At 41.5% G+C, this 23,198-nt stretch overlaps 2 protein-coding genes across 3 annotated transcripts in view; both read left to right on the forward strand.

Annotated features, from left to right (window-relative positions):
• The first annotated feature begins 952 nt into the window (after nt 1-952).
• On the forward strand, nt 953-18,535 carry actn2b (actinin, alpha 2b). Of its 2 annotated transcripts, XM_063008007.1 has the most exons (21): nt 953-1,150; nt 6,515-6,629; nt 7,011-7,130; nt 8,156-8,242; nt 8,988-9,075; nt 9,203-9,281; nt 10,626-10,707; nt 10,803-10,888; nt 13,109-13,201; nt 13,358-13,588; nt 13,806-13,953; nt 14,171-14,321; nt 15,591-15,699; nt 15,793-15,933; nt 16,122-16,304; nt 16,420-16,554; nt 16,640-16,819; nt 16,940-17,086; nt 17,427-17,492; nt 17,586-17,744; nt 17,845-18,535. In XM_063008007.1, exons 1-21 carry the CDS (start codon nt 1,019-1,021, stop codon nt 18,001-18,003), a joined length of 2,691 nt encoding a protein of 896 aa, XP_062864077.1. In that variant the 5' UTR covers nt 953-1,018; the 3' UTR covers nt 18,004-18,535. The 2 variants fall into 2 exon arrangements, with proteins under 2 accessions (XP_062864077.1, XP_062864076.1); XM_063008006.1 differs by having other exon boundaries at nt 17,427-17,744.
• A 3,449-nt stretch (nt 18,536-21,984) lies between these two features.
• Nucleotides 21,985-23,198, forward strand: part of ryr2b (ryanodine receptor 2b (cardiac)) — a 61,361-nt gene continuing 60,147 nt past the window's right edge. Inside the window, exons 1-4 of the mRNA XM_063007871.1 lie at nt 21,985-22,007; nt 22,064-22,175; nt 22,680-22,796; nt 22,987-23,091. Coding sequence (XP_062863941.1) covers nt 21,985-22,007; nt 22,064-22,175; nt 22,680-22,796; nt 22,987-23,091 — 357 coding nt within the window. The remainder of the gene's footprint in view (nt 22,008-22,063; nt 22,176-22,679; nt 22,797-22,986; nt 23,092-23,198) is intronic.

Here is a 23,198-nt window from a genome sequence, read left to right on the forward strand (position 1 = left end):
TATATAATCATGATATATCTATCTATAATTTATATACCTACCTATAATCTATCTATCTATATCTGAAATCTATCTCTGTTTATCTATCTATTCATCTATCTATCTGTCTATACTCTTATCTATCTATAATTTATCTATTTATAATCTATTTTTCTATCTATCTATTTGATCATGATTATAAACAATTACGATCTATCTATCTATCTATCTATCTATCTATCTATCTATCTATCTATCTATCTATCTATCTATAATCCATCTATTTTGGGGTTAAAAGAAAGATAAAATATATAAAGATCTCAGTATTTATTCACAGTCAGGGCTGGAAAAGTGTGTCGTATTGTTTAATAATAAGCTTGTGTTTTTAGAGGACTCTGCTCTATAAAACAAAGTCCAGCACATGAGTCTGACCTTGCTGGGAATTTGAAACACCTCAGTGTCCGACTAAAAATATAAAGCCCGCAGCGTCCTGTGATCAGAAAGTGTTTCACTGATAAGACCGGAGGAAGATTAACACACGGTGTGTTGATTGCTCACTGTACACTTACCCACAACCAGCACTAGCAGGGTATGTGTTCCTAATAAAGAGGCCTGTATGAATCCCAACAACACTGCTGTACCTGCTACACTTAGACCAGATCAACACACTTGTTACCTTGTTTGTGTCACTGCATGTTGGTCCAATAAACCAAACATCATCCGGTCAGGGGTCAGTTCATTATTTCACTGATAGATGTGATGGCCTACAGTCAGTAATTGTATACCTACAGCGTTTATCTGATTGATTACATTATTAAAGAACAACCATACACGTCACATAGCGAACCATATATGGCAGGGAGGGACGATGGGCGATCACGTGACCTCTCGGTATTAATTGGCAGCTGCGCCCGGGACGCGCGCGGCCAGTCGGTCGGTACAGCGCGCGCGCGGGAGCTGCAGGACCGGGAGAGCTCGAGAGAAGCTGCAGAGAAACTTCAGCAGGTTTAATCAGTGTGAACTGCAGAGAGAGAAGAAGATGATGATGATGATGGAGAGCACGGTGGTGTACGATAACGGGTACGGACAGGAGGAGGAATACATGGTGCAGGAGGAGGAGTGGGACCGGGACATGCTGCTGGACCCCGCCTGGGAGAAACAACAGCGAAAGGTACAATGCACAGTGTATCATAGACAGGGTCGCGGTGTTCCGCGGGGTTCAGTCGCTGCTGTCACGTCCACCCCCCTAAAATGTGTCAAAATAAAACTGGACACCAGTATTTCACAGGATACCTATAACCAAAAATTATATCACTGTATTAATAACATTATGGATTATATAAATGTCCATAAAGTTTGGACACGCGTGGTTTAATTTCGTTTGAGTTGGGAACAATAGACAGATAGATACTTTATTCATCCCGAAAGACAGACAGACAGATACTTTATTTATCCCAAAGGACAGACAGATAAATACAGCGGTACCTTGAAACTCGACCTCAATTGGTTATAAAGTTTTAAAGACGTTGAGTTTTAAGATATTTTTTCCCATAAGGATGTTTGAGAAACCTGTTAATGTGTCCATGGTCCCGTGGAACTGTTTATATTTTAGGCTCATGTAAAATAATGAGGTTGTTTTTGACACTTATACACTGAAAATAACACAAATATAATATAAACACACTGAAATACAATTAAAAACAGTTAAAATCAATACAAATACAATAAAAGCTGCACTTTAGTTTTACTTCTTTATTGTTTCCTTACGCTTCTTAATGCTGGAGATGCTTGGAATACTGAATTCCGTTCAGTTCCGGCGCATTCACATGAGAAGCGGCTTATCGTGACTTATTGTAGTAAAACAGCGAGTGAGGAATGTGATTAGTGGAGGAACTTATGAGCAGTAATAATGAAGAGAAGTTTAGTGCTCCTGTCTCCTTCTTTTACTACATTAAACCACGTTAAGCTTTATTTTGAACCAGGAGCGTTTTAGACTCTGGGAGAAGCTGATTCTGATTCTCACCGTTTCTTAAAAGCTCGAGCTGTAACACAAGTTTAAAAGTGAAACAGGGAGGAGAATCCAGATAAACACAGAAACACGTGGAGCTGTAACCCTGGATCTGACGCTTATTCCACACTGATGCAGATTCATCTCAGATTCGTACTTTGATGACGTTTTACCGAACAAAGCAGAGGTCGCACACACCGAGTTTAAGGGAACAAATTTCTTGACGAAGGGTTTTGAGTTTCAAAGGTTTTGAGTTTAGGGGACATTAAGTTACAAGGTACCGCTGTACTTTATTCATTCCGCAGGATAGACAGATACTTTATTTATCCCAAAGGAAATTATTAACAAGAACAAAAGAAAAAATATTAAATGGGGGAACTTGAGGGGTGCAGCAGTCTAAAACCTCCACAGATAGTAGTTTGATCTCTCAAGTTCTAACTCTTGGTTTTGAGTCTCAGCGGTGCTGCTGCCCAGACTGAATTGTGCTTAATGGGGACGATTGACCGTGTCTGAGGGAGGAAAGGTCAGTTAGGGGTTTCACCTCACTGCTGCCCCAATAGCGACTCCTGATGTCTGGTGGAGGAGGCGGTACGGTGTGGTGTAGGAACACATAAGGCATAGCGTGCTGCTGTATGCAGCCCTCAGCCTTTGTGGCAGAGGAACTTTAATAGGGGATTGGAAATGACTAAATTGAGAAAAGTGAGAAAAAATGTGCCATCGTTTTCCTCTAATTATTAAATTGACTTAATAGACAGTAAATCTTAATTAAAGTATGTGGACGCAGGTTTTATGTATCTCTTATATAATTGACCTATTTTTGTTATGGTGACCCTTGACTTATCCTTATTAATAAGGGACTACTGTATATTCAAGTAAGATTGTGGTCGTTTACTCAAACAGCATCTGGTCAGGCAGTGATGTGGGATAAAACGACCCGGCTGATCAACAATCAACGCTTTAATTCATCCTTAAATGTTTAGTGGAAGCTCCTGCTTAAAAAGCTGTTCCTTAATGCGTGACTAAAGTTTGTTGCTTATTACATGAACATGGACGCGGCGTCCTCTGACGATGGTTAGCTCGCTTGACTGTGGATGGAACCATTTATATTCCAGTAGCTTTAAATTCATTTACATTTTCAGCATTTAGCAGACGCCTTTATCCAAAGCGACTTACACTTGAGGCTGTATACATAGATTGCGAGCAATTAAGGGTTAAGGGCCTCTGCCCAAGGGCCCAACAGTGGCAACCTGGCAGTGGTGGGGCTTAAACCAGTAACCATCCAGTTACTAGTGCGGTACTTTAACCTCTGAGCTACCACTGCCCTTTTATGACCGACCTGTTTTGGTGGTTCTTGGTTAAAATTTGACCTGGTCAGTTAACAATCAACGTTTTAATTCATCCCTGAAATGTTCAGTGAAGTTGAGGTCAGTGCTTAGTGGAAGTTACTGGAGTTCCTTCCCACCAAACTGGAAAATGTGGCCACTAAACTGGAAGCAAATTATTAATTTAATTTAATATATTTGATTTATATTAGACTTATTAGCAATGAGTGTCTGAAACACCAAAACTCTGGGTAGATAATCTGGAAGGGTGTCCACATAATTTTGGCTGTATAACTATCTGCGTACATCAAATGCGATTTAGAAAAACGAAATCAGCAACGACAACGTGTAACAATCCCAGTCCAGTCGGTCTAAAATAGCTCGATCGGGGCGGAAAACCACCCAGCGATGGCGGCCAACAATAGCGGCGCTCGGAGAGGCTGCGGCAGCTGGTTTGCGTTTGCTGTCAACAGATGGTTCCTGACAGGAGATGACGCGCTCAGGATTAGCGAGGATGCTGCGGCTAATTTTAACCCTCAGGACCAAAAGGCACAGTGGCGGCTTAATCCGTTGTCCTTGGCCAGGAATTCCTTTGTTTGTAACAATAGCTGCGTGCTAAATGTGTGTACTAGCATTCTGAAGGATGGAAAGCTACCTGTGCTAACCGGTTAGCACACACTACAGCGTCGTGTTTGTGTCATAAATCCAAGTTTCATTTGAACGTATGAACAGCATCATATTTTATATTAAAGTAATGGACACCCGTTGTTTACGTTGGCGCTTGTAGCCGTGCTGTGAATCAGCGTATTACCTTGTAGCTGCCCGGCTTCTCTAAACCAGCACAATCTCCCCATGGATGACTGGGATTTTTTCCCCATCCCAACATAAGTCTGTGGGTCAGGGCCAGCTTCCACATCGCTCTCGCCAACCGCACACTCGAATCCTCGGCTCTTATCGCCGCAGACCCTGTCAGGAAGCTAAATTTACTCCATTACACGGTCAGGAATGCATTCCAAACTCTACCGTTGAAGCTTTGATCCTCTCCATGGTGGCTGCGCTGGGTCTAGTCCCAGTATATTTATATATAGTTATAATGTTTCTATAATCTATAATCCCTGTGTGCATTGTTTGTAATGCTAACATCAGGTGAAAATGATAATCCTGGCTGGCGGTTGTAAACAAAGATTAAATAGGAACTTTTAGTGCTTCAGCTTTACACATACAGTGTATCACAAAAGTGAGTACACCCCTCACATTTCTGCAGATATTTAAGTATATCTTTTCATGGGACAACACTGACAAAATAACACTTTGACACAATGAAAAGTAGTCTGTGTGCAGCTTATATAACAGTGTAAATTTATTCTTCCCTCAAAATAACTCAATATACAGCCATTAATGTCTAAACCACCGGCAACAAAAGTGAGTACACCCCTTAGTGAAAGTTCCTGAAGTGTCAATATTTTGTGTGGCCACCATTATTTCTCAGAACTGCCTTAACTCTCCTGGGCATGGAGTTTACCAGAGCTTTACAGAATGCCACTGGAATGCTTTTCCACTCCTCCATGACGACATCACGGAGCTGGCGGATATTCGAGACTTTGCGCTCCTCCACATTCCGCTTGAGGATGCCCCAAAGATGTTCTATTGGGTTTAGGTCTGGAGACATGCTTGGCCAGTCCATCACCTTTACCCTCAGCCTCTTCAATAAAGCAGTGGTCGTCTTAGAGGTGTGTTTGGGGTCATTATCATGCTGGAACACTGCCCTGCGACCCAGTTTCCGGAGGGAGGGGATCATGCTCTGCTTCAGTATTTCACAGTACATATTGGAGTTCATGTGTCCCTCAATGAAATGTAACTCCCCAACACCTGCTGCACTCATGCAGGCCCAGACCATGGCATTCCCACCACCATGCTTGACTGTAGGCATGACACACTTATCTTTGTACTCCTCACCTGATTGCCGCCACACATGCTTGAGACCATCTGAACCAAACAAATTAATCTTGGTCTCATCAGACCATAGGACATGGTTCCAGTAATCCATGTCCTTTGTTGACATGTCTTCAGCAAACTGTTTGCGGGCTTTCTTGTGTAGAGACTTCAGAAGAGGCTTCCTTCTGGGGTGACAGCCATGCAGACCAATTTGATGTAGTGTGCGGCGTATGGTCTGAGCACTGACAGGCTGACCCCCCACCTTTTCAATCTCTGCAGCAATGCTGACAGCACTCCTGCGCCTATCTTTCAAAGACAGCAGTTGGATGTGACGCTGGGCACGTGCACTCAGCTTCTTTGGACGACCAACGCGAGGTCTGTTCTGAGTGGACCCTGCTCTTTTAAAACGCTGAATGATCTTGGCCACTGTGCTGCAGCTCAGTTTCAGGGTGTTGGCAATCTTCTTGTAGCCTTGGCCATCTTCATGTAGCGCAACAATTCGTCTTTTAAGATCCTCAGAGAGTTATTTGCCATGAGGTGCCATGTTGGAACTTTCAGTGACCAGTATGAGAGAGTGTGAGAGCTGTACTACTAAATTGAACACACCTGCTCCCTATGCACACCTGAGACCTAGTAACACTAACAAATCACATGACATTTTGGAGGGAAAATGACAAGCAGTGCTCAATTTGGACATTTAGGGGTGTAGTCTCTTAGGGGTGTACTCACTTTTGTTGCCGGTGGTTTAGACATTAATGGCTGTATATTGAGTTATTTTGAGGGAAGAATAAATTTACACTGTTATATAAGCTGCACACAGACTACTTTTCATTGTGTCAAAGTGTCATTTTGTCAGTGTTGTCCCATGAAAAGATATACTTAAATATCTGCAGAAATGTGAGGGGTGTACTCACTTTTGTGATACACTGTATATGAAGGACATGAGCTTGGATGTGGTGCATGAAGCAAAGAAATTGCAATAGGGAATTGGAAATGACTAAACCAAGAGTTAAAGAAGGAAAATCCAAAGACACCTGTAATATTTTATTAATAAATAATATTTACAGGAAAACAGGAAAGAGATTCAACAGTGAATCAAAACAACAGTGAAGCTTAGTGATTCCACTTCATTAATGCCACGCCCGCTGGTTTGGATCTTTAAAAAGACGTTTCCCGTGTGATATGCAAATTCAAACTTTAAGGTTTGTGTCTAGCGATTTAACAATCGCTCAGTCCTGTTAGCCTGAATCCGTCTCTTTATGCTTCGTAGACGTTCACCGCGTGGTGTAACTCCCACCTGAGGAAAGCTGGCACTCAGATCGAGAACATCGAGGAGGACTTCAGGAATGGCCTGAAACTCATGCTGCTGCTCGAAGTCATCTCAGGCACGCGCACACACACACACATCACAAATCTCTGAACACATTCCTGTATTAATACTTCTCAATGTACAATGTCAAGTAAAATTTAATGACATATTCACGTTGTGCACGACCCCCAAAATAGCCTTAACGAGTCTAAAAACCTTGTAACAATCATATGTAATTCCTAACTACACACCTCGACCTCTTTATAAGCTTTACCTTTCATGTAATGAGCTACACCTGGCATATAGATGCACTGACTGTAGATCAGCGGTCCCCAACCTTTTCTACACCACGGACCACTTTCATATAAGATATAATTGGGGAAGCCGGCCACTGGTCATAGCTCCAATATAGCACTAATTCTGCAGGTTCTGTCTGAATCCTGATTTTGTGTTACAGGAGAGCGGTTAGCCAAACCCGACCGAGGAAAAATGCGCTTTCACAAGATCGCCAACGTCAACAAAGCTCTGGAGTTCATCACCAGCAAAGGAGTGAAGCTCGTCTCCATCGGCGCTGAAGGTGCGTTTCGTTTCGCCCACACACAGCTCAGCGTCCGCCCGTCACAGACGAATCGCACCCCTGCCGGTCTGAGTCTGTGTGCTGGTGATTTATTTAAGTTACACGAACCACCTGTTGTTTGTGCTTCGTGCTCTCGGCTTTTGTTTTCCACACTCTGGAGTTCTCGGTAGCTCCCGTACGTTTCACGTTACAGTACTTGGCGCTGGGATTGTAGTTTTAACGCTTCGTATCAGTAGTTTGATCGTTTCAGCTTGAAAAATGAAACAGAATTGAACCCAATCAACAGAATTATGTTTTATATCAGGCCTGACTAACTAGCAATATTCACTTAGCCTTTAAATTTAGTTAATTAATTGGTTAATTGAGTTACATTTACATTTACATTTTCAGCATTTAGCAGACGCTTTTATCCAAAGCGACTTACACAATGAGCTGAACACAATGAGCAATTGAGGGTTAAGGGCCTTGCTCAGGGACCCAACAGTGCAACTTGGTGGTGGCAGGGCTTGAACCGGCAACCTTCTGTTTACTAGTCCAGTACCTTAACCACTGAGCTATCACTGGCCCTCAGTTACCAAAGCTGAGGTGACTTTCTCACAAGGATAATATGTTGGAAAATGTGATGTCTTAGCACTAAAGTTACAAGACTAATGTAGCCAACAAGCAATGGCCTTTACTGTATATTTTTGGAGGACAGTAGCCTAGTGGGTTGAGCTTTGTGCCGTCAGTCTATCAGTTGGACGATTGGTTTGTCTGTCTGCTCCAGGGGTGCCGGACTGACCCTGGGAGGAGTAATCGCTCGTGTCTGAGAGAATGAGAGACGCTTATAGTCCGGATTTAGCTCCGTCTGATTTACACCTATTTGGACGCTCAAGGAAGCTTTAAGAGGAAGAAGATTTTCATGTGATGATGATGTGAAAGCAGCGGCGCATCAGTGGCTACACGCTTTTTGAAGAATTCACGTATGTTGACAAATATGTGTTCCATTCTTTTGTGGTTGAGTGTTTTTTATGTATTGTTTGTAGAAATTGTGGATGGGAATGTGAAGATGACTCTTGGAATGATCTGGACCATCATCCTGAGATTTGCCATCCAAGACATCTCTGTAGAAGGTAGAACATAATAATAACATGTAATGATAATAATAATAATAATTACAATAATTTATATGCCCAAACATCTTTAATGCTTTTTAACGCAGCATTTCCCAACCTTTTTTGCACCACGGACCGGTTTCATGTAAGATATAATTTCACAGACTGGCAGGGAACGAAGGATTTAATAATATTGCTCACAAATGGTATAAAATGAGCTGTTTTGCTGCAACGAGACGCTGCTTCCACCAAGGGGTGACAATAAGACAATAACACCCGAAATAGAAGCAGTAAAGCAGCTTTAGTCGGATGCTGTTGGCAAGGGGAGGTTTTACACAGACATAAAAGTAAAAGTGATCAGATGCGCATTTCTTTGTCATTTTCTTGACATTTTCAGTGACTTTGCTTACCATTAACCAAGCGAACTGTTGAGACCTAAACGCTCAACCTCTTCCAGTGTAAATCAATAAAAGATATAATGACCCATCACCTGATCAATATGATGGAACTTAAGAAAGTGTAAAGTGTAAATATGAGTAATAATTTTGTGTAGATTTGATATATATATGTATATAAATTATTATAATATTAGCTAACTAAGGGGTTTATAGATGTATTGTAATTATCTTTATATAAAGGCTTTAGTCTCATTCACAACAATTTAATGACACAAAATCTGCTCGCCAAGCTAAATCTCAGTATTTTCTTATAGCTTTACCTCAATGCGATGCTAACTGTCAGTCCATGTGCCATTAACGTATAGAAACCTCGGCTAAAGAAGGCCTGCTGCTGTGGTGCCAGAGGAAGACGGCGCCCTACAGGAACGTAAACGTACAGAACTTCCATGTCAGGTGGGTCGGCTTCTGGTCTAAAAGGAAGCGAGGCTAATACAGTACAGAATACAGGAACTGAGTGACGTGATTGTTGATGTCTTTGGGTAACATGGTTGACTTTTGACTTTTCCATCCGTGGGTGAAGCTGGAAGGACGGCCTGGCGTTCTGCGCCCTCATCCACCGGCACAGGCCCGACCTAATCGACTTCAGCAAACTGAACAAGGTGTCGCGTGTGACCCCTCCGTTAACCCCTCCGTTAACCTCTGATTTATTAAATTAACAACACTGAGTGATTAATATGTTCAGTAAGTGTGTGTGTGTGTGTGAGGCATGAGTTTTATCCTGATAGATTATTAATCAATACTGTGAATTAATCATAAACCCAGGAAGGTTTACATTGTAGGAACAAGCTGAAGATGGGTGTGGCGGGTGGAGGTGCGTTGCGTCCAGCGTACAGTAGAGTAAACGCGGTTTTGTGGCGTTGACGTGTAGACGGTTAATCAGACTTTTCTCTGAACACAATAAAGAGCTTCCAGACCCGGAATAGCGCCGGAATGTGGCCGCGCACTCCAGCTGCGACGTGGCTCCAGATAAAGCGCCCATGCCAACCATAGCTTCAGTGCCAAGCAAATTTCCACACAGTCATCTCACACCGTCATAGACCAAGCTGGGCATTAAACAGAACGTGGAATGTCAAGTATTGAAGCATGAATTGGCCAAAAGTATGTGGACACCACTTGTAATTATCGTGTTCAGGTGTTTTTAGTGTGTTCAATTATTTATACATAATAAATAATGCTTGAAAGATGCCTGAGATGGATGTTATGATCATTGGCACCCTGTTTGGAGGATTTCTGCCTGGCGCCCAGTGTTTCCCAGCAAAATCTGACTCGCTTTGACCCTGACCAGGATAAAGTGGTTGACTAACCAGCTGGTTAAGTCGTGAGTCGTGTTTTAATGGTGAGTGATGGAGAACAGGGACAAAGACAAAGCGTTTGCTTCGACACGCCGGGCCAGCTGGTTCTGTCGGGGTGATCAGGGTGGCGTACCACACACACACACACACACTCAGCTGTTGCTGTTGGCTGCAGGTAAAAGCATGTAGGGAGTAATCCTGAGGGTTTGAGCCCAGACTCGGGTCAAACTAAAGGACACCGTGATGTCCCGGTGGATCCAGCTGAGAACAATAGGACAGCGGTGACATATATATGTTTACAAGTACGTCCTGATATCCAGCCTGACGTGAGGGATTAGACGTCCACTACTGACAGTCCGTCTGAGAATAGAAACGTTCAAACATAGTCATGTAACAAAGCACATACGAATAAATGATAGCAATACTAATAATGACACTGTTTACTGGCATTAAAGTCACTAAATGTTCTGCACCAGTGGCCAGAAGGTTGTTGGTTTAAATCTTTAGCCATTATTGGATCCCTGAGTAAGACCTTTAACCCTTTAATGTTTTAGCTACATGCCTGGTTTGGATTTGGATCGTATCTCACTCATTGCTGTGTTGTACAAAATAAATACGTGTATCATGATAAAATGTGTTTGGTATCTGCAGGATGATCCTCTGGGTAACCTGAACCTGGCGTTTGAGGTCGCAGAGAAGCACCTTGATATTCCTAAAATGCTGGACGCAGAGGGTGAGATGGACATTACTAAATATTTAAGAAGTAACTGGAACACAGAGCTGGAGTTAAAGCGTAATAACACCGTCTAATGTTTTCTGACTGTGTAGACATCATAAACACCCCAAAACCTGATGAGAGAGCCATAATGACCTACGTGTCGTGTTTCTATCACGCTTTTGCTGGAGCTGAGCAGGTATAGTGTGTATATTTATATTATTATGTATCTTTACAAGTAGTACAATCCGTCCATATAAATATTCAACCATCCATCTATTTATCTAAATATCCATCTGTTCGTCCATCCATCCATCTAAACATTTATCCATCCATACAATCATCAATATAAATATTTATCTATTCATCCATCCATCAATACATTAATGTATTTGTTCATCCATCCATCCATCTAAATATTCAATCATCCATCTATCTATATTTTCAAACGTCCATCTATCCATTCAACCACCCTTCCACCAATATATCCATCTATTCATTTATCCATTAATCTAAATATTCAACAAATTATCCACTCATCCATCCATCTATTTATCTAAATATTCAACCAACCATCCATTCATCCTTCCACCAATATATATATATATATATATATATATATACAGTGTATCACAAAAGTGAGTACACCCCTCACATTTCTGCAGATATTTAAGTATATCTTTTCATGGGACAACACTGACAAAATGACACTTTGACACAATGAAAAGTAGTCTGTGTGCAGCTTATATAACAGTGTAAATTTATTCTTCCCTCAAAATAACTCAATATACAGCCATTAATGTCTAAACCACTGGCAACAAAAGTGAGTACACCCCTAAGAGACTACACCCCTAAATGTCCAAATTGAGCACTGCTTGTCATTTTCCCTCCAAAATGTCATGTGATTTGTTAGTGTTACTAGGTCTCAGGTGTGCATAGGGAGCAGCTGTGTTCAATTTAGTAGTACAGCTCTCACACTCTCTCATACTGGTCACTGAAAGTTCCAACATGGCACCTCATGGCAAAGAACTCTCTGAGGATCTTAAAAGACGAATTGTTGCGCTACATGAAGATGGCCAAGGCTACAAGAAGATTGCCAACACCCTGAAAGTGAGCTGCAGCACAGTGGCCAAGATCATCCAGCGTTTTAAAAGAGCAGGGTCCACTCAGAAAAGACCTCGCGTTGGTCGTCCAAAGAAGCTGAGTGCACGTGCTCAGCGTCACATCCAACTGCTGTCTTTGAAAGATAGGCGCAGGAGTGCTGTCAGCATTGCTGCAGAGATTGAAAAGGTGGGGGGTCAGCCTGTCAGTGCTCAGACCATACGCCGCACACTACATCAAATTGGTCTGCATGGCTGTCACCCCAGAAGGAAGCCTCTTCTGAAGTCTCTACACAAGAAAGCCCACAAACAGTTTGCTGAAGACATGTCAACAAAGGACATGGATTACTGGAACCATGTCCTATGGTCTGATGAGACCAAGATTAATTTGTTTGGTTCAGATGGTCTCAAGCATGTGTGGCGGCAATCAGGTGAGGAGTACAAAGATAAGTGTGTCATGCCTACAGTCAAGCATGGTGGTGGGAATGCCATGGTCTGGGGCTGCATGAGTGCAGCAGGTGTTGGGGAGTTACATTTCATTGAGGGACACATGAACTCCAATATGTACTGTGAAATACTGAAGCAGAGCATGATCCCCTCCCTCCAGAAACTGGGTCGCAGGGCAGTGTTCCAGCATGATAATGACCCCAAACACACCTCTAAGACGACCACTGCTTTATTGAAGAGGCTGAGGGTAAAGGTGATGGACTGGCCAAGCATGTCTCCAGACCTAAACCCAATAGAACATCTTTGGGGCATCCTCAAGCGGAAGGTGGAGGAGCGCAAAGTCTCGAATATCCGCCAGCTCCGTGATGTCGTCATGGAGGAGTGGAAAAGCATTCCAGTGGCAACCTGTGAAGCTCTGGTAAACTCCATGCCCAGGAGAGTTAAGGCAGTTCTGGGAAATAATGGTGGCCACACAAAATATTGACACTTCAGGAACTTTCACTAAGGGGTGTACTCACTTTTGTTGCCGGTGGTTTAGACATTAATGGCTGTATATTGAGTTATTTTGAGGGAAGAATAAATTTACACTGTTATATAAGCTGCACACAGACTACTTTTCATTGTGTCAAAGTGTCATTTTGTCAGTGTTGTCCCATGAAAAGATATACTTAAATATCTGCAGAAATGTGAGGGGTGTACTCACTTTTGTGATACACTGTATATATATATAAAATCTATTTGGTTATCCATCTATCCATGCATCTAAATATTCAACCATTCAATCATTCAACCATGCATTTAATTATTCATTCATCTCTTCATTCACACATCCATCCACTCGCCCATTTAATGACTTTTGTGTCTGTGTTCAGGCTGAAACTGCAGCTAATCGGATCTGTAAGGTGTTGGGGGTGAATCAGGAGAACGAGAAGCTGATGGAGGAATACGAGAGATTAGCCAGCGAGGTAAAAACACACACTAATCACTAATTATTCTTCTTTAATGCAGTTTTTTATTCCCTATTTTTTTGCTTCTCCCCCTCACCTTTACCATTATTATTATTATTACTATCTTGTGTTATCGGGTTATTCTAAATTAATTTCTTTCCTTCTCTCCTGCAGTTGTTGGAGTGGATCAAGCGCACGACTCCGTGGTTGGAGAATCGACTTTCGGAGAAGTCCATGTCTCTGATGCAGCGCAAGCTGGAGGATTTCCGTGATTACCGGCGCGTTCACAAGCCACCCAAGGTCATGGAGAAGTGCCAGCTGGAGATGAACTTCAACACGCTGCAGACCAAACTGCGCATCAGCAACCGGCCGGCGTTCATGCCCTCCGAGGGCAAGATGGTGTCGGTGAGGGCTGCACAAACATTCCGTGTAGTGCTCATACTGCATATAAAACTCTACAACAGTAAAAGTTTAGAGTAGAACTCCTTTAGATCCTTATATCTTTTAAGAATGAGCGGTTCTATCTAGAATAAATGACCAACCAAGAGTAATAAAGAGTAAAACGCTGGAACGTTGCAGTCCAAGCCCAGATTTTAAAAATGCACATGTTTTTTGTGTGCAGGACATAGCGAGTGCTTGGCAGGGACTGGAGCAGGCCGAGAAAGGCTACGAGGAATGGCTGCTGACTGAAATCCGCAGACTCGAGAGGGTCGATCACCTGGCCGAAAAGTTCCGCCAGAAAGCCACCACTCATGAGAGCTGGACCACCGGTGAGTAAAGCATTTATTGGTCATTTATACAGATACAGGGCAGTTGTAGCCTGGTGGTTAAGGTACTGGAGTGGTAAACAGAAGGTTGCTGGTTCAAACCCCTCCACTGCCAGGTTGCCACTGTTGGACCCTTGAGCAAGGCCCTTAACCTTCAATTGCTTGGACTTTGTAGCATCTGCTAAATGGTGCCTCATTAAAGTTTAAATGTGTGTAACAGGTAAAGAAGAATTCCTGACTCAGAAGGACTATGAGTCGGCCTCGCTGATGGAGGTTCGAGCCTTGCTGAGGAAGCACGAGGCCTTCGAGAGCGACCTCTCGGCCCATCAGGACAGGGTGGAGCAGATCGCCGCCATCGCACAGGAGCTGAAGTATGACCTTTCGACTGACCGTGATTGACCTGTCATGTTTTACATCTCAGTGATCTGTAGGAGATACATGACCCTACATCACACACACACACACTGTACGATTACTTCCATCCTCTGTGTTCCATCATGGGTTTCCTATTTTAACTCGCATTATCTGTCTCTCTAAGCACGTGTGTGTTTAGAAGTGCTGGAATGTGTGTGTGTGTGTGTGTGTGTGTGTGTGTGTGTGTGTGTGTGTGTGATGCAGATACACATTGAGAGGTGGATAAGCGCTAACCTTTCTCTCTCCTTTCATTCCATAGCTGCCGGCTGAGTTCACTTTAGTGTTTATCTCGCTGATCTCACTGACCTTTAACCCAAAACCAAAAAAACTGAAGCTGTGAAACCGAAGCTGTTTTTATTATTAGTGTAAGAGATTAGTAAAAGCACGGTAGTTGTGTGAGAACGTTTAACACAGTCTGTCCTTTGGGCTAAAATAAATACAGTGGTACCTTGAAACTCGACATCAGTTGGTTCTGGGAGTTGCAAGGTATTTTTTCCCATAAGGATGTTTGGGAAACCTATTAATGCGTCCATGGTCCCGTGGAGCTGCATATATTTTAGGCTGATGTAAAATAATGAGGTTGTTTTTGACACTTAAACACTGAAAATAACACAAATATAATATAAACACACTGAAATACAATTAAAATAAAATAAAAGCTGCACTTTAGCTTTACTTCTTTATTGTTTCCTTATGCTTCTTAATCGTGGAGATGCTTGATCTTGGAAGCGGCTTAACGTGACTTATTGTGCTAAAACGGCGAGTGAGGAATGTGATTAGTGGAGGAGCTTATGAGCAGTAATAATGAAGAGAAGTTTAGTGCCCCTGTCTCCTTCTTTCACTACATTAAACCACGTTAAGCTTTATTTTGAACCAGAAGCGTTTTAGACTCTGGGAGAAGCTGATTCTGATCCACACAATTTCTCAGAAGCTGGAGCTGTAACACAAGTTTAAAAGTGAAACAGGGAGGAGAATCCAGATAAACACAGATACATGTGGAGCTGTAACCCTGGATCTGACGCTTATTCCACACTAATGCAGATTCAGCTCATATTCGTACTTCGATGACGTTTTACCGAACGAAACGGCGGTCGCACACACGTTGAGTTTAAGCGTACAAATTTCTCGACAATGTGCGTTAAGTTTAGGGGACGTCGAGTTACAAGGTACCACTGTATATGGAAATGAAGAGTAAACACTGGTTTCTGTGTGCTTCATCCAAACAGTGAGTTGGACTATTATGACGTGGCAGCGGTGAATCAAAGGTGCCAAAGTATCTGCGATGTTTGGGACAAGCTAGGCACCCTCACCCAGAAGCGCAGGGAGGCGCTGGAGGTACGCTCTCTGTTCATATGTGTGCTTTTGTATTTTAAGTGTGTGTCCATGTGTAGAGCGTACAGAGGCTAATAAATGCTCGTGTGTTTCCAGAGAACGGAGAAACTGCTGGAGACGGTGGAGCAGTTGTTCTTGGAGTATGCGAAGAGATCTGCTCCCTTTAATAACTGGATGGAGGGAGCCATGGAGGACCTGCAGGACATGTTCATAGTGCACACCACTGAGGAAGTCCAGGTACACACACACACACCTGCACGTTGAATAAGAGTCAGTCAGATTACCACTCAGAATTAAGGCGTCTCAGTAGGAGCATTTTAAGGAGTCTAGGAATTTAAACATGCCCTCTTCTCTGGAGTGTGGAAATAAACAACTTAAACAACTGCTAAATAAACAACTGCTTGTGTGTGTGTGTGTGTGTGTAGAGTCTCATCGCGGCACATGAGCAGTTTAAAGCCACTCTCCCGGAGGCCGACGTGGAGAGGCAGGCCATCCTGGGCATCCAACAGGAAGTGCAGAAGATCTTCAACAGCTACGGGATTCGCGGCGAGCTCACCAACCCGTACAGCACCATCACCACCGAGGAGCTCCTCATCAAGTGGGACAAGGTTCGAGTTCAAAAAACAATTAGAAGCCAATAGGGAATGGGATATGCAGCAATTTCTGCTCGGGATATCAATCAAGCATGGAAGTGTGATTCTGGAATTGCTTTTGTACGTGAAGGTGAAGAAGCTGGTTCCTCAGAGAGACGGTGCTCTGCAGGAGGAGCAAGCACGGCAGCACGCCAACGAGAGGCTCCGACGCCAGTTCGCCGCCCAGGCCAACATCATCGGGCCCTGGATCCAGAGCCACATGGAGGTGGGTCGGCTCCGTGATGAACGTACCACTGAGCATCATGATGACTGTAATAACACCAGTGATGTGTGTGTGTGTGATGGGACAGGAGATCGGACGCTGCTCGGTGGAGTTCGGTAGTACGTTGGAGGATCAGATGACCCAGCTGAAGCAGTGCGAGCATGTGATCGTCACCTACAAGCAGAACGTCGACAAACTAGAGGAGGACCACCAGATGATCCAGGAGAACCTCATATTCGATAATAAACACACAAGCTACACCATGGAGGTGCTCACATACTTATACTTACACAGATTTTAGAATACATGATCCACAGACCAGTTTCTTCAGAGAACAGTGTCTAATTTCAGATTTTTTACATGCATATTTATGCTTATTTTTCTTCAGCACATCCGTGTCGGTTGGGAGCTGCTCCTGACCACCATCGCTCGCACCATCAACGAAATCGAGACCCAGATCCTGACCCGTGACGCCAAGGGAATCAGCCAGGAGCAGATGAAGGATTTACGATCCTCCTTCAAACACTTTGACCGGGTACTGTACTCAGTACTGTTCGAACATCCAGCTTCAATTGTGCAATGTCTAGAAGAGTGACAAATTATAGGAAAACATTAAGTTAGTCAACCAAGGCTGGTCACTGTTCTCTAAACAAAATGGAAGATCAGAAAAATGGCTATGATAGGTGCTAAAACTCGGTGCATACTTAAACAAACAGCCAAATGCAGTTAAATAATTCTGTAAAGGTCATCAACGGTTGATCAACATCCTCCTGTTACAGTTCTCAGATCATAATCCAGATATTACCCAAGAATTTAACATCCATTCTCTTCTTTTCTTGTTGGTGCTCGTATGTGTCTGGATCCTGACGATGCAGAAGAAGAACGGTGCAATGGACACCGATGACTTCAGAGCGTGTCTCATTTCGATGGGCTACGATCTGGTAGGAAATGTCTATCCATTACACAGTGAAAACCAGACAACAGAGCTGATCGTTCTCCAGGTTAAAATGTGTGTGTGTGTGTGTGTGTGTCAGGGTGAGGTGGAGTTTGCCCGCATCATGATGCTGGTTGATCCAAACTCTACCGGAATTGTGACCTTCCAATCCTTCATCGACTTCATGACCAGAGAGACTGGGGATACAGACACTGCAGACCAAGTGGTGGCGTCTTTCAAGATCCTTGCTGGGGACAAGGTGTGTGTGTATATGTGTATAAATACTGTATGTAAAAATGTGTTTAACTCTGCGTGTGTGTGTGATTAATTTAATAATTGTTTTGTTGTTTTCTTTGTAGCCGTACATCCTGATAGACGAGTTGAGGAGGGAGCTTCCTCATGACCAGGCCGAATACTGTATCTCCAGGATGCCACCCTACCATGGTCCCGATGCTGCACCCGGTGCCCTCGACTATACCGCCTTCTCCACCGCCCTGTATGGTGAAAGTGACCTCTAACTTCACCCCCAAGCTTTCAAATCTCCTTCCACAAGGGCTGCAGCACACCAACGAATAATAATGCAAGAAAAGTATATTCATTTGCTAAAAAATGTCACGTTTTAGGATCATATTTAAAATGGAATAGAATGTTTTGCAGTTTTGAAAGAAACTAACCAAACACGACGTAATTTATGTACCTTTTAGAAAGTAACTTATATAGATTTGATTACTGTGTTAAACAATCACACAAGTCTGTATTACCAGTAATGGAAATAAAAGCTGTGTGAACACGATGATGAGTGGATTGGTTTAGCACTTTACTATGTTAGCAGCTTACAATGACAGTAACCTGATGAGTGTGAAAATACATGTGAAGTTAATATTGGGTTGATCAAAGAGCAAGTTAAAAATGAAGTTAAATGTATAGATTATAATAGTGTTATTATTATAATCATTCACATTAATGTATAATTAACAGATAGTTACATACTGTATTATTACTGAAACATCTGGCAAAACTATTTGAAGTAAAACTCAATTTAAAAAGATAAAATGCAAGGTAATTAAAATATTTTACACATTAATGCAGTTTTTGTATTCTTTGTGTTTATTTTTTATTTTAACAACTCAAATAATTCCATCTGATGTAACAGTTGTTAATTGTTTTATATTTCCACAGTTTGTGGTGTGTAAACCACTCGGTAATAAAAAATGACCCATGCCAAATAATTCATAGCTACCACAATAACATAAATCAGTTCTGATTTTGTTTTACATTATTTTTTGTTTCACTTGCATATAGTGGTAGGTTGGTTTAAAGTTTTGTTTGACCAGTTTACAACCCAAAATTCTATTCTGTAAAGAGAAAGCAGTACATCAATGTTATGCAGAGAGTTCTCTGAGCCCAAGCTCACCTCAAATGGGCCAGAAGACAGTGGAAGCTTGTACTTTGGACAGCTGAGTCCACGTTTCAGCTTGTTTTGGGGGGAAATGGGCATCGTGTTAATCATTTAAAATGATTAAACGAATGATCCAACCATATATAGGGGTTCATCCATGTCAATTATTAATTTTATATCCTTCAAATCTCATGACTTAGAGACCTAATTGCTGCCAAAGGCTTAGAAACGGTACAATACTAGCGCAGCAGTAAAAAACGCTGAGATCTCCAACTCTGATTCTAATCTTAATCTCTGCTATCAGTCGGCCGGAAGCCTACGCAGACACACAAGTGACTGTGTCAGTAAAACGGTCTCTTGTTGCTGGTGTAAGTGCGGCCACTGCTGACCGGTCAAGGCACCTGCATGGGGGGTGGATGATCATGGATGGTAGTGCTCCCCCGCCCCTAGCACATGAAAAGAAGCTATTGGTGGCTGCGCATGTGTCAAAAGTGATAGAGATAAGCTCCAATTGGATTGGGTTAAAAACAAATAAAATTTAAGATAAATAAGGTACAACACAGTTTAAATTGGGATCTACTCGTACAGTGATGGAGGAAGGATCAAAATTGTGTTGCTGCCTAACAAATATTTTACTAATCCAAAATATGTTTCTAGAAGACAACACATGTCATACTTAAATGTTTGGTTTTTTTTTCTGTAATTAAGTCTGAGATTATGGTTACAATAAGGTCAGAAATCTTACCATTGTTTACCAAGTTATCATCCTTCCTTCCATTTATCCTTTCCAGCAGACCCCCCTACACACACACACACACACACACACACACACACACCCCATGCTGTGTTGTGTTATCAGTGTTTAGGTGTGTGTTGTCTAGTAGTGTGTATCCATCAGCCTTGTGTTATCAGAGAGTGGGTGTGTGTTGTGTAGTGTGTATCTATATGGTTCCTTCCTCACTGTTCTCAATTCAATCACCTGTAGCTGATCGCTGTGTGAGTTCCTTTCTGCTCTAAAACATTGATCACGATGGCACCTGCAGACGGAGATGATGAAGTTCAGTTCCTCAGAACCGTAAGTAGGAAACAATTGTTTTTCAATAAGTTGCTCTTGTTTATGGCAAAATGCTCTTTCTGCAGAAGTAAACATAGGGTGCAGGAGTTATGAGTTTCCTATACTGGTATTTGTTGGTCATAGTCTGAAAATTAAAAGAACATTAAGGAAAAAGTGAATATGAGGTGAATGTGAGATTTAGGATAAACATACAATAAGGAACTATCTGTATTTCTGGTTTTACAATTTAATATAGAATAAGTTGTGTTTGCCATTTAAACCTCTATTATAAAAATTAAACTTAAGAAAAAAAGTATGTTAATGTGTTATTTCAGTAATAAAAAATAATATGAACTGTTTTTACAATTTATTTGTTAAATTATATGTTTCTTGATAATGTAGTTTTAGCACATTAGTAATCTTATTGTATTTTGCATTTTATTAAACTTCAGGCTGCAGATTGTTGTAATGCTGGTGTCTATTTTAAGTGTGTGTGTGTGTGTGTGTGTGTGTGTGTGGGTGTGTGTGTGGGTGTGGGTGTGTGTGTGTGTGTGTGTGTGTGTGTGTGTGTGTGTGTGTGTGTGTGTGTGTGTGTGTGTGTGTGTGTGTGTATGTGTTTCTTTATCACTAGTGTGAGCCACTAACGCTCACCATGCGACAGTACAGAGGTGTTGGTATTCTCCTTTTTTGACTCTCTGATAAAACCCTTCTTTCTGCCCTTGTATGGAAATACAAAAACATACATCTAATTATGTTTAGGTTTGGTCTCATCACAAGCTGGCAATAAACATACATTGTAATTGTAAATGTATTCATTATTATTTGTTATTATTTATTACATATGACACTTTATTGCAAGTTGGATGGATGTAAATAAGAATGAAAGGGTTTGAATACATTTGAAACAACTCAGTACAACTCAAGAGTAGCAGTTGAACATTATTGGTAGGTAGTTCTCATTTTTGAAAGGCTTATTGACAAATAGACAATAATGTTAAAAAATGCATTTTGTGAGTTTTATATGGTGATATAGTAACTAAAGCTAAAGATTGAAACAGCCTGAAAATTCAGTTTTACATTGTACACATTCATTTGTGAACAGGATCGTCAATTCCACCATCTACTAAACTGCATTATTCTTGGTTCACGCAACTAGAGATGGTAAACTGAGGCCTGTGAATTGATCACAATAAGCGATGTGTGCGTTTAGAAAATTTGGGCCTTTAAATTGAACGCAGGTAGCTGCCTGGAAGCAAAGAGCCATTAAATACATTTAGAATTAACTTAATTATCTGGCTTGTAACTTACTTGCTCATGTTTAGCAGGAAGTTTCTTCACAAGAGGGAGCAAGAAGGTCTTGGGTTTGATCCCCAGGTGGGGCGGTCCGGGTCCTTTCTGTGTGGAGTTTGCATGTTCTCCCCGTGTCCACGTTGGTTTCCTCCGGGTGCTCCGGTTTTCTCCCAGAGTCCAAAGACATGCAAGTGAGGTGAATTGGAGATACTAAATTAACCTTGTGGACTGATGAATCTTGTGTAATGAGTAACTACCGTTCCTGTCATGAATGTAACCAAAGTGTAAAACATGACTTTAAAATCCTAATAAACAAACAAACTTCACAAGAAGGAACACTGTGGTACTTTTTGTAATAAGTTTATTCGTGTATAGTGTTTAGGTATTGCAGTGTTGTGCTGTTTATTTTATAATAAACACATTGTATTTAAATGCTATGTTGTTAATTAGGATGTAGAATAACACGTTAACCCAGCAGACATTAAAAAACATCGAAAACAAACAAGTTTAAACCTTAAGATCGATTGTTTGTGCTTAAACTGTTAATGAATCAGGAGCCATTTGGCTGTTAAAAGTGACTCACTAAAGAGAGTCGACTCTGATTGGCGTCGTGTTATTATGACTCACTATGACTCACTGAACAAAGTCGACTCCTAATGGTATTGTATTTCTCCTACTCATTTAAAAGATTTTTAAAGGCTTTTCCTGCAATCTTATTAATATTGTCTACTGTTTTTTAACTATTAATTTGACTTAATGAAAATATTCGACTGTAAATCGTATAGTATTTATATGACTCTTAAATGGTACCGTTTTGATTTGACTCTTTGAGAAGATTCAGTTTGACCACTATTGATTTGAATTTGCGCGGCAAACTGCTGATTAATTTGAATTTCCGAGCGCTCGAGCCAGTAACAGTCATCAGTAACGGTCCACCTCAGTATCAGGTAAATTCTATATATCGTTAACCTGTGAATTATTTCTATAAAACTCTATAATTTGATAGCATATAATTCTGCATTTGTTGTGTATAATTAAAACAAGTGTTTTGTTATACCAAATTTAGGTTAATTATTTAAATTAATTAAATTTTTACCTTACTAGGTAGTCACAAATACCAGGTAATTAAAGTTTACCAAATAGAGCTAGCCTACCAATCATAATCCTTTTAAGACCTGAGGTGAAATGTACCTAAACATTTAGTAGTAAAGTATTTAGATTATATATATCCAAAAGTATGTGGACACCAGACCTAATTACTGAGCTCAAGTGTTTCATCTACACTCATTACTCATGTGTATAAAATTAATTTTATAAAATACATTATATGCTTCTAACTTTTTGCCAACAGTATAGGAAAGGCACAGTCTATCCACAATTGAATTCCAGCATCACTGGTGTGCAAGGTATTTACAGTTTTATATAACTATATTATGTGTTTGTATGTGCAGTCAGATGAGCTAGTGCTGCGCTGTTGCTTGGCTGCTCCCCTCCAGCAGAAGTTGTGTTTGGCTGCAGATGGGTTTGGAGGACGACTCTGCTTTCTTGAGTCCACTTCAAACTCCAAGGTAAGACACCTGAACACATCCCAGTTAATATTAATTATAGATAACATATAATGGAATCTAAGCCTCATATTGCCAGAAAATACTATACACAAAAGGGCCACCTGCAAAAGCTAGCAGAAAACTTACCTGGCCTACATTGGTGGAGAAAAATCATGGAAGCTTGATAATATGTGAGTGTTTTTTTCCTCAGAATGTTCCTGCAGACCTGTCGCTGTGTGTGTTTGTGCTGGACAGGTGTGTGTCGGTTCGCGCTCTGCAGGAAATGCTTGCCAACCATGAAGACCCACACATGGGGGTGAAGAACCAGCTTTCTTACTTCATACAGTGGGAACCCGAAGTCTGCAGTTTACTTAGCTAATACTTATTATTTAACCCCTTAAGATCCCACATCAGTTTTAGCAT

This window comes from Trichomycterus rosablanca, chromosome 13, assembly GCF_030014385.1.
Source record: "Trichomycterus rosablanca isolate fTriRos1 chromosome 13, fTriRos1.hap1, whole genome shotgun sequence".
NCBI classification, from domain to species: Eukaryota; Metazoa; Chordata; class Actinopteri; order Siluriformes; family Trichomycteridae; genus Trichomycterus; species Trichomycterus rosablanca.